This window comes from Larimichthys crocea, chromosome I (genome assembly GCF_000972845.2).
Source record: "Larimichthys crocea isolate SSNF chromosome I, L_crocea_2.0, whole genome shotgun sequence".
In the NCBI taxonomy this organism is placed as follows: domain Eukaryota; kingdom Metazoa; phylum Chordata; class Actinopteri; family Sciaenidae; genus Larimichthys; species Larimichthys crocea.
The window spans coordinates 33,166,253-33,178,475 of NC_040011.1; the positions used below are offsets into that span (position 1 = coordinate 33,166,253).

Here is a 12,223-nt window from a genome sequence, read left to right on the forward strand (position 1 = left end):
TGGGTTAGTGTACTGCCCAAGCCACAACGCCAGCCGGAGAAACCATTTGCCCAAATATCTTGGCCCTCCTAGCTGCCAAGTTTCTGGGGCGTTTTGTCACAGTTGATTTAAAAAGATTAAAAAGATTTGCTTACCTCTCTCTACACCTCACATAGAGTACGGCCCCCTGTTGTGTTGCTAGATAATACTAATCCCCGCTTTTGGAAAAAGATAAGTAATGTTTTTGTGGATGTCATAAATTACTCTGGTCTATATGGAAACATTAAATACATCTCACAGTTATGAGGCACTGCTTGACAGCAGGTGGTCAGCACAATGGTGTTTTTGTGAAAATCAATGCCAGGAGTTTTGGCAACATTTTCCCACCACACCTTTCCCAGTGCCCAGGAGATCTGGTGAGGCTGGCAGCACTCTAACTCAGAATGCCTTTCCAAAGGTTTGTCCTCAGTGTTTTGATTGGTCTGGCTCAAGACTATTCCCAAAACATATCACTTTCATAAGGAGAAAGCCTTGAGCTAAAATGTAGTATCAGAACATCACATTGCTTTGGTCATTTACGCTACAAGCTCTACTTAGCCTAGAGTAAGCCTTACCTTCAGGCTACGAAGTAATGGAAGCACTTGTGTGCTGTTGTGGCTCAAAGGTCAAGAAATTCCTCTGAATTAAAGCATCAATTAGTTCAACTTTCAATTCCCATATGTATATAGGACTACCTATCCACATTTGCTCTTGACTCTGCCCGCTGTGTACCTGTAGTCCAAAAGCTTACACAGGAACCTGGTTTTGATATTCAGGGCAAAGTAGTTCATTAGTATGGTCCGGAACATGATCATTCATTAACATTTCCCTTCACAAGACAACAGCCTAAACTAAAAACCAACATATTCAATTTAAAATGGAAAAAGGTAACACTAATTCATAAATCAACTAACCTTTTTTTAGAACTACACCAATAGCCCCATTAAGAATACAAGAAAGATACAATAGGCAATTCAATAATGTTGCCTGAAGAGCTAAATCACACTCATCATCTTTGTTTGATGGAACCTAAAATAAAGCTCAATCACTCTTTAAACTGAAAAATGAATTATATTTTAAGTATCAAGTGGATCACACAAATGGCCCAAATGTCAAAATGTGAAATGATGCAGTATTTCCTTTTTTAAAGCCTTTTTCTGGATGGAGCTTTAAAGCTTTTGCATAGAAGATAACTTGACATACCACTTCGCCTTAGGCTGTCAATTGTAGCTGGTGTCTTTAATCAAGGTGTACTGAGGGCTAGCTTAAAGCATGTTCTGGATCAGAGAGTGCTGTTTTGGACAGAGTTCACATGGGAGGCTAGAGGCAAGCATTGCCTTCAGGCTATAAAACAGCCAGGCAGCATTAATCAGGGTGGTATGTCTTGAGCCAAGAGATGGTCTAGTATCATTCTTACAACACCCTAGCTTAGCCGTGTTAGCTAGCATCACCCTCAGGCAGTAAAAAAGTTGCTAAACTGCTTCAGTCACTTCATTCTCAGAGTTGAGCTCTGACAATCTAGGGATATCTGAGTCCTAGAGGAGACTACTTCGAGCTGACCAGGGAGCCGCCTTTAGGGGCTGAGGTGAAAAACAGCATTTCAATAAGCATTGCAAAGAGATGTGCATATAGGCCGCAGCATAAAGACTTTAAGAAAAGTCCCCTGCGTTTTATGAAAACTTCAGCCAGGTAACATGAGCTTCAAACTGGGATGTAATGCCTCCATCTTACAGTGTCAATAAAGACCAGAACCTTGAAATTGGCTCTGACTTTCTAGGAAGAAACAGCACGGAAGGGGTTGGGTGGCCCCCTCATATATCCTATTTTTAACTTTGAGACGAACTTTGAAGTGTCTTGAAGTGGTGCTCCATCTAAAAAGTCCAATCTTTTGAATATTAAATGCACACCCCCTGTATGTTTGAAAGGTAGATGTAAAAAGTTTGTAGTTTTCACAGCACAAAAGTTTCAGTCTATTCAAACCTCTCAAAGAATAGTGAAGTGGGTGGAAGTTTATTTCCCATTGTGTGTTGACATTTAAAAGTTATTTTGATAACATTAACATTTCTCAACCCTGAAGGAGACATGGGAGTTCCTTGAATAACTTGACCGTGCTATTGTTAAGGGGTGCTCGTTTCCAAATATTTATTTAATAATTTTGTCAGACAATCAAGCACCTCAGCAAAATGAAATGCACATTGCTCCGGAATAAAGTAAAGGTAAAAAAAAAAATAAAATAAAAAAGTCGATCTTTTATGCACATTGATGGATCAAAGACAGATTGTTTCCATCTTCCAAACAAACCTGTAGTTGTAGAAGTAGCTGTGTTTATCCTAGGAGCTAGACAGTTAAGCCAGTGTTTTTGTGTCAGAGTTTGTTCTGATATTCCGTGTTGGGCAATAAGCTTCTTGGTATCAGATTGTCAGATTTTGCGTGTGACGGTTGAATTTCCATCATTTATAAACAGCATATGACTGTTAGAGTAGAGTACACAAGCATGTTGTTGCTATGGAGAAGTCAACCAAAGTTGCAAATCAGAACTGTAGCACTTTCAGCGTGCTCTGTCTATCAGGAACAAACCATCACCTTATACTAAAGTTGGTTAATTCATCCAAAATAGACCCAAAACCCCAAATAATATGTATTTTAATTGGTGAATAATTTATTCTAAAGTTCTACAAGGTGGTATTTATCTTCAGCTCTCCATTGGCAAGAGTTTTAAGATGATTGGATGTCTCTTACACAGATGTTCATTTGGAGACGTAGTTGACTTGATTTGTCTCCTGTTTAATGTACACAGGCTTTGACATTGACAAGGTGGTTTCAAACACAGTTACAAACATATTGGTAGTGCTGTAAGAGCAAGTCACCCAACATTGGCAATCCAGAAAATGATCACAGGTTTTTCCTCAGGAAGCCTGAATCCTTGAAATATCTTCACCCACTACTTGATACTACTTGAGATTTTCTCGACATAGGCGATTTGCATGGCTGCAGTTTGCCGCTGACAAAGCTTATCAAAGCTTTACACAGTGTTAAACAGAGTTTTAAAGACATAGTTGTAATTGATGGGGATTGTGTCTGGTATTCCTTTTTCTGGAAACATTGTTCAGTCACTTCACTAGTATTTTATCTTCAGCATGTCCACTGGATGGATTAAAAAGATATTTTTAAATGAAGATGAGGGGATCTTGGTCAGAAAAGCTTTGCGCTTTAATCCCATTAATGAAGCCAGTACAGTTAAAGCTAATACTGTAGCTCCTTCCACAGCTGGTTTCAGGCAGCAACAATTGTTGTGCTGCTATTTTAGGCATATTCTTTGAATCTCCCGTTCTGCTTACTCTGCAGAAAGATAAGCAGGTAATTCAATACGTTGCCCTGAAAAAAAGCACTGTGTTCCAGCGCCTGCTGCTCTCCAGGGGATCTGTTCCTAATTAGGAGCAGAGAGGAGAAAACAAGAATGACAGTCACCTTGTGGGTTCCCCCACAAATGTCAACATCATTGTCAAAACTGTCTGATGACCGTCCTGACAATCCCAGAATGAGAAAATGAAGGGAAAGTGCGGTGTTGTTTTTGGACAGGGAATTAGCGTGCAATACTACAGCTTTCATGCTCCAGCCAAACATCTGCTGGTTCTCCTTCTTTTGTCTTCTTTCCCTCATACCACTGTGTTAACCTCTGTCCTCTGCTCGCTCATTTGTTCTTTCTCTCACCTGTGTCTTTTTTTATCGCTCATTACTTTTTCGGATCCTGTGTCACCTCGTGCATCTCCCATCCCTCCAAATGTCTCCCACAGGGGCCTGGGCCTGTGACGGTCAATGATGATTTTGCTCAGTAACTACCACTGCGTTGACTGTGACCTCTACTTTCCCTCTGCGGGAGAAAGCAGGCAATTATTGCCTCCCAAGACAAGGTGTAGCTAGAAAACTCCAATTAGAGCTCTGCGCTGTAAGAAATGCCAATTACAGCCCCTCTACTGTATTACATATTCATATTTTATGCTGTGTATATAAATGTAAAAGACAGCAGGTGTTGCTGCATAATCTTTCTAAATATTAGTCATTAGTTGTTTAGCGCCTCATAAATCCTCCAGAACAGTTGGATCTGTTATGTCAGACAAACTAGCAAGTCACTAAAAAAACAAACAAAAAAAACAATACGATTGTTGGACCTGTTCTATTTTAGTGTTTGCTTTAGGTAAAAAAAAAGGCTGGGTTCCACTTCACCAAGCACCTGTGCAATAAAAAGACTTGACACCTAAAAGGAAATGAGCACTCATGTCTTCATCCTATCGAACACCACGCGTTATAGCTCAGGTTCAAGTCGAGAGGACTCACAGAGCATTGGGATTTCTTTACTCATCAGTGTGACTCACTCAAACACTCACACACACACACAGAGTGGACCCAGCCACCAAAAATAAGGTATGATGATTTGGATCTACAGTATACACTTCATTACCTGAACACCTTTTTTTTGTCCTGTTCTGCACTGGGTTCATTTTCACAGCTGCCACTGCTGAGGAACCCGCCCACCCCACCAACTGGCTTTAACTCTTGTTTTTCCATGGCAGGTCATGTACATGTGCAGTTATTTGTCATGTTGAGAGGAAAACTGATGTTTTCTCTTATTTAAGTAGGTCTTTGATCACAACGCCATTTGGCTTTTATTTGGTGCCACATTGAACTTCATAGGGAAATGTTATGATAACAGTCATTTTTCATCCACATGTTGGAAGTTATTTTTTATCTCCAAGACCTATATACATACAGTAGTATAGTTTCACCATGTGCATGTATTTTTACTTGAATAAGAAACAGAAGAAACTGTTCATTACATCCTTCAGATTGAAAATGCTATACAACATAATAGTGGTCTTGTTCATCTTACAGCTCAGTGGCAGTGTTAAATTAAAATGCATATATCACATTGGAAGCATGAATGTGCCATGTAAAGTCCAGAGCAATGCACCTGTCAGATGAAGTTATAAAAAGTGATATTTTCCTGAGGGTGCCACTAGAGTAAAGCTCACAGAGAGTCCAGAATGGTTGGTCCTCTGGAAAGCTTGAATGCACTCTGAAAATGCTGCTGTTAGATTTTGATATTTACTTGTGCATAACTTGAACCTTTGGCCCTATAGTGGTCCTACAGGAACAGTCCCAATTTCACCTCAAACCATTAGGATTCATCCACTGGGGACTGTGAATATCCATGTTAGAAAAAAATATTAAACACACTGTACAACCAAGCCACACCAGTATTCTCACTGAAAAAATAATTGTTTTAACAAACCACATTGGGTTGCATTGGTATGGGCATGTTGCATGTTGCCGTGTTCCAGTAAGATAATGAAATACAATCTGATTCGAGTTGTAGATCTGTGGATTTGAAGGGTTACCAGATGCCAAAGCACTGCACAGCAGTCAATAAGCAGGAAGGTAAACAGTAGATACCCCATTCATGTTACAAAGTCTACTAGGAATGTGTATACTTTTACACTTGCATATACTTGATTTACTAGGGTTGCTGGATGATGTTGCATTGTGTGGAAGCAGAAGTCGAGCCAGGGTCAACTTTCATTGGCCCGTTTTACACCTTGTCGTTCCACAATTTTTGGAATTTCCTGCAAACGACAATCATGTCCTCTTCATGCAGCATAATACCTTTTTTTTTTATTTTGAAGATTTCTTCTTTTCATGTGCAACACTACAAATGAGGAAAAACTGTCCCAGAGTGTGAACCGTCGTCCTCATTTGAACCCCTCTTTGTGATTACAGGCTGTTCCAAACATCTATAAACATTACGCTTTTAGGCGTGATGTGACACGTCGGACGTACTGGTCTGGTTGAACACATTAATGGGACAAAAACAAACAAATTGGTTACCGCCCATGTCTCTTTGCATATTCACCCCTGCTGTAATTCAGCTCGCTGCACCCTCGCTGAACTTCACTAGTCAGTTTATGCATCATTCCACGCATATGCTGAGCCAAGTTATGCTTTGCTTTAATTGACTCTGAGTAATTTTTCTCCATCTGGCTGCCAATCTTTGGCCCAGATCTCCTCCTACGGGACAGATCTTATGTGAAAACTGTAATCTAACTAAAGGCTTCTCACACATTAGGGTCAGCCCACTTCTCTCAGGGACCAGGTTTTCCATGCTGCCAACTGGCTATTACATTAGAGAGACTGCTTTCCTATCTTTCTTGCTCGGTCTCTTATACCCACATCTGCATTTCCATTTTGTTTTTCTTACCCTTCTGTCTCCAGTCTGTTCTACCCTCTGTGAGAGTGTATGTGTATATTTGAGGGGGTCCGGTACTGTTTCTGGTCCTCATTTATCTGCTTTTACTGTGCCCACTCTCTCCAGAGCTGGATTTATAGGGGAACTGGGCCCTGTCAAAATGTTGCCTTGCACTACCATGTGTGCACACAATAGAGTCTGAAGCTTGCAGTGTGTGAGTTAGATAGAGAAGCTGCTCCACTGTTTCTGGCCTTTAGGATGTTTTGGTTTTGGAGTATGTGAAGAAGTCAGGGAACCCAAAAAATACAGTGAAATGATATTGTTTTTCTTCACACATGCCTGTTAGGACTTACATGTACAAATTAAGGTTATTTGAATACTGCAAACTGGTCAAACCATGTCTGTACAGCATATTTTTCTACTAAAAACCTGTGATTGTAAAGCAGCGCATGACTTATTCACTTTCTTGCCAAGAGTTAGATCAGAAAATTGACGCCACTCCCTCATCTGTGCGCTAAATATTTAGCTGGAGCCAGCAGCTAGCTTAGTTTAACATAAAATCAGGAAGTGCAGGAAAAAGCAAGCTTAGCCCTACCATCACCTCTAAAGTGTACTAATGAACATGGTATATGTTGTTTTGTGTCGGAAAATAGTATAAAATGTTCATTAGTAAGCTTTAGAGGTGCTGGAGTGGATTTTGTTACCTTTACTAGCTGTTTCTTGCTAAGCTTATGCTAAGCTAAGATAACCACTGCTGTCTCCAGCTACATATTAAGTGTGCAGACATGAGTGGTATCAATCTTTGCATTTAACTCTTGGCAAGAGAGCTAATAAGCGTGTTTCCCAAAATACTGATGCGTGTCACTAAATTCTCCAAAGCTAAACGGCACATCTAAAGTTTCCCTTAAAACACGAGTGGTTTCATGCTGAACAAAGAGTCCTGCTGGCCATTGTAGCTAGTTTCTGACAGGTAAACATTTGGGAATAATCTTTGATTCTGATGTCAGCTTTGATCAGCAGTACGGCTAAAGAGACTTGTGCAGTCTGGCTTTCTTCAATTGAGTACAACTTTAAGGACCAGACCTTTTTTTGGTTATTATTATTAAATGTTCTGGAAAAAGCCATTCATGATTTTAATTCCCCACAGTTGGACTTCTGCCACCCTCAGGATTCTGGCATCAATCAAACATTTCTACAATGTCCTTACTGTAGACAGTGATGCAGCTGTGATTCTGACCAGCGCAAACAAATAAGATCACATCATTCCTGATTTTGCAGCATGATAATGCCTGTCTCTGAATGATCATACCTCTGAACTTTCTCCAAGTACACACACTTCACTCAGTGTGTATCTTATCTTACTGTAAGATGAGATATACACTGATAGGAGTGCTTATCTTCTCACTGAAGGTAAGACGAGATATGCAGCAGTTGGGGAGCTCACACTTGCCAGTGTTGATGGCAAACAGTCACTTCAAACCTTTATCAGCTCACAAGATTTATTATTCTGTTTTTCCACCGCGTGCCAGGTGGGCTAAAGAGAGGAAGAACTCCTGCATTTGTCTCTGTGCAGAACTACTGCTGTCCTCCATACAGGTGGCTCCAATTCTTCTTTAGCTTTTTGACTAGTTGCAATGAATCAGGCCTATGAAAGGCCTAATGTGTTTCACATGGAGCAAAGCTATTCTTACTGCGAGGCGGACCTTTCACACTGCAGCAAAACACAGAATAGATTAAAACCTTCAGGAATCACAAACTCTCCACTGAAGCACCCCGAAGCTGCTGGAGCACTTCACATTATGAACACATGCAAAAGAAAGCCCTAGCTAAATCCAAAATGTAAAGACATTGTCTAGTCCCATTCCACTTCTCTAACCTTTACCCAGCAGAGGAGCTAACTGCAAAGTCCTCTATGTGCCCAAATCTAACAGCCCCTCCTGAGTTTACCATGGCAAGCACTGTTCATTCTAACACTGGGCATCTTAAACCAGGAGCTATGGTGTAAGATTTGATTTGCATAGTATAGCTGTCGTGGTGTCGAGTTCAATTTAATTTCACACCGCAACCTCAACCAGTCGAGGGTCAAACAAGGTCCTAAATTGATGCTGACGGGTCCAAAATGAAGTACGCTGACCCCTCCTGTTGTCAACAGTAACATCTCTGCAGGCGTATGAAAGCAGTCAGCAGGCAGGTATGGAGCATCCACAGAGGGCTACTGTGACTGTGAGGACGTTCAGACTGGAGGAGCTACACTGCAGCTACTGTGCATAACCCCCATGTGTCTGTGGGCCCTCAGGTTGAATTAGCTCCTGTTGACTGTGAGACAGGACCCGCTGAGGGGAAATTCAAGGGAGACAGTATTTCAGTATATGGTTTTGTGTGTTAGTTTGAGTGTGTGTGTTGGAAGAAGGTTTTCTTTAATGCCACATATAAGCTGTCAAAGTCAGGGTGGCTCAGGCCTCACTGTGCTTATATGGGTACAAGGAGAGCTGAGGCCACAGGTAGGGGGCTGGCCAGGCTCCTCTACTGTGGTCTGTTAAGTGTCAGGCCAATAATATTTTATTGCCTGTTAGTGTAGTTGTTGTTGTTACAGTCTGGCATAAACAGCGCTACTTTTCTAGGAACATTAAGCTTTCTGTGGTACTACTGTTTTAGCTGCTGATGCTCCTAAAATGCATTCACATTGCCTGCAAACTAACTAAATTACCTGTAAAAAGACAGTTCTATTGTCACATTATGTGAATGAAAATTTAATTCTGATCAATGGATATGAAAATTGATTATTATAGTCCTTTCTTAACCTTTTAAAGCAGTAGTTTGACCACAAGAAAACATCTCATGGTCTTCCTCAGAAGATGGAGTTTGCTTGGTTGCAAGTTTGTCCAAGTGAGAAAAATCTCTCCATGGAGGAAGACTCTAAGATGCAATTGAAAGCTCAGGAAAAAGGTAGTAAGAACATGAGAAAGTTTACCTCATGTACCTCTTTTTTTCCTTTTCATTGAATATTGACTCTGTCTTGTGTTACTTGTGACATTTTGTCAATATTTTCTGAAAGTCATAGACCTGCGATGATGATATGATGACATAACTATATGTATATCATTATTGGCCACTCTAAATAGGAGAACTATGTAAATTACAATTTTCAACCCGAAGTAGAGGACATTATTTTCTGATAACCACTGAAACTGTATTATAATGCCAATATTCAATGCCTCTTTAATGGAAGTACCGGTACTATTTATTCATAAATGCAAATTATTACAACATTAACTTACTTACTAGCTACACATGTAACTATGAGTATTAATTTATAGCATAGCCGTGCAGTTATCAGAAATAATGCACATTCTCTGTTCCAACTCTTCTGTTTCTTAAATCTCAGTTTCTCTGGGTAGTGATCTATAGTTGCTTATGCTGTGGCTACTCTGAACAGCGCAAACACACCTCTTTCTCTTGTTACCATTACTGTTACTTTTCCTATTATACAGCTATATGTTAGGCATATTTTCCACATCATTCAGAATAAGTGTTAATGTGATTGGTGTCTTGCCGGGTAATAAAGAAGGGTGTGATGGGTTGATTCACCCAAGCTCCCCCAACCACATTAGAGAGTTGAGCCATATGGCTGTAAATACATTGGAGCAGTGATGACGGAATTGTTGGACTCATTTGGAAAAAGAAACAAAAAAATAGATTTGTTGCTATTCTCATTCTACGGTCTTCCTCCACCCTATCTCTCAGTTCTGTCACTTTTACTGTACTTACACATTCAATCATACTTAAATATAAAAGGACACGTGAGACCAGTTTGGGCACTTTAGACCAGAGAGTTGCCAATTTCTTTGGATATTGGAGAAATTTAGGGTGTTTGTAGCAAACATACAGCACACCACAGCTACTATTAGCTATATACTATTATTATTACTATTATAAGTTCCCACCCACATGGCATTGAACTTTTTACTTTGGTGGAGCTGCAGTGTCCACCCAAATATATTCTTCCATGCTGTTGCTGTAAATAGAAACATATCTACATCAATTTTCCACTGTAAAAGCTTAAATGCTGAGATACTTATTCTCATTCTTGCTTTAGAGTGAGTCATCATTCATGCCAGCTTGTATTGTATATACTGGAAGAAAGTGTCATGCAATGGAGCTGGAGTGACCGCAGTAATCAAGTCGTACTCCCCCATTTAAAGACACGTCCAACTTCATTATCACTGATATGATGCCAAATCAGGAAGACAATACTCGTAACGCCTGTGAATTTCTTCACAATACAGTGACACATGACAGTGAATGACTTTCCTCTCGGTTCTTTCAGTTGTGGTTACTGCCCAAAGTGACGTGTTTTTAAAATGTATTTAAGTGTCTCGTCAGCTCGGTGAACGCGGTAATAGAATAGCATGCATGTGACCACAAACTGCTTATTAGTCAGTTCTACTGTCAGTTCAGTCTGTTCTCTACAACTTTAGTCAGAGAATGGATAAAGTAATTCCTTCTAGCTTCATGACGCTCCCTAAAGACACAAGATTAGCAAGAAAAAGGCAGTAATTTGTCATTTCAGTCAATCATCCTTTGGACATCTCTAATGGCATCAAGTCAGCATGCTATGGGTAAAGTGTTTGGTGTGGTTTGTGTTTCTCCAAGGTATTTTTAGCAGTGAGGCTCTAGGAATCAACATTTTGGTTGGGTTGCGACATTCCTCCTCTCCCAGAGGATGCATCCTTATGACTTTGGGAATCCCCTGAAATTTAGTCAAACATCATCATTGTATCACTTGATCACTGTGATTGTCACAAAATTAAGTACAGCCTTTCATTAATGGTTCCCAGACGATTTAGCACCAGTGTTAGGTTGATATTGTTTTGAGTTCAAAGTGTCCACAGATTTTGGATGGACTTTGGTATCAACGTTCTCGTTCCCCTCAGGAGGAGTTATGTAAATGTGGGGTTAAAGACATCACTGGAAAGATTTTTCATTTTGTTTAATACTTTCCCATCAGCCCATCATATTGCAGGTTTACAAGGCTACACTGTAAAACATTGTTTTGTCCAACTTGGAGCCACATAGCTTTGAGATGTTTAAGATATCTGTCCAAAACAGCAGAAATAACTTGTTACATAATGAGTAATAGCAAAATGTTGGGTTAGGGTTACTTGACAGATTTACCTCCATCAGTGAAAGTGCTTTTTAAACACGTGTTGATCTATGTTGTGCTTTGAGCTCCAACACTTTCCTCTCTCCGGTATCTTTCTTTCTTTCATCTGGTTTAGTCATGATGAGAATGTCCAAGTAGGTGAAACTTCCAGCCGCCACAAGTCCGCCTCAGATCTCTGTGTTGTGTTGATTCAGACATGTTAGAAAAACAGTTTCTACCACCCATACACAGTCTGCTATGCAAATCCTGGCTCATCCACAGTCACAGTATATTGTGTTACATTTGAGAGATGAGCAACAGTGACGCATAATTCCCACTGTTTGGTGTAAATCACCACGTGGGAACGGTGCTCGCTGCTATCCTCTAGGCCTTGATGATTGTTAGCATTACAGTACTAATATGTTCACTCTGTCTTGTTCCATCCTCTGTCCCCTATCTCTCTCTGTCTTTGTAGGCTGGTGGTTTGTCAGCACAGCAGAGGAGCAGGGCTGGGTGCCAGCCACATACCTGGACTCCCAGAATGTAACCAGAGACGATTTGGATCTGGGTACTTCGAGGACTGGAGAAGGTTAGCACAGATACTCACACAAACACAACATTATTAGATTCATAAAACACAGAAGGACATAAACGTCATTCTGACCAGCTCGTTATTTGAGGAACGCCTGCTTTGGAAAGAGCTGTGATTTCCCAATAATGGGTTTTGTCTGGGCTCACATCTCAATCTAAGACTAAAAGCAACATTGGCACAGATCACACATGCACACACACTCTTCCAGTCACACATTAGGAACCTTGAA

The 12,223-nt window shown here is 40.4% G+C and overlaps 1 protein-coding gene across 8 annotated transcripts in view; it reads left to right on the plus strand.

Moving 5' to 3' along the window:
* Positions 1 to 12,223, plus strand: part of sh3pxd2aa (SH3 and PX domains 2Aa) — a 109,323-nt gene that overhangs the window by 73,987 nt on the left and 23,113 nt on the right. For all 8 annotated transcript variants that reach the window (XM_027281110.1, XM_019279240.2, XM_019279243.2 and 5 more), the window contains one exon: positions 11,878 to 11,991. In XM_027281110.1, the coding sequence (XP_027136911.1) occupies positions 11,878 to 11,991 (114 nt within the window). The remainder of the gene's footprint in view (positions 1 to 11,877; positions 11,992 to 12,223) is intronic.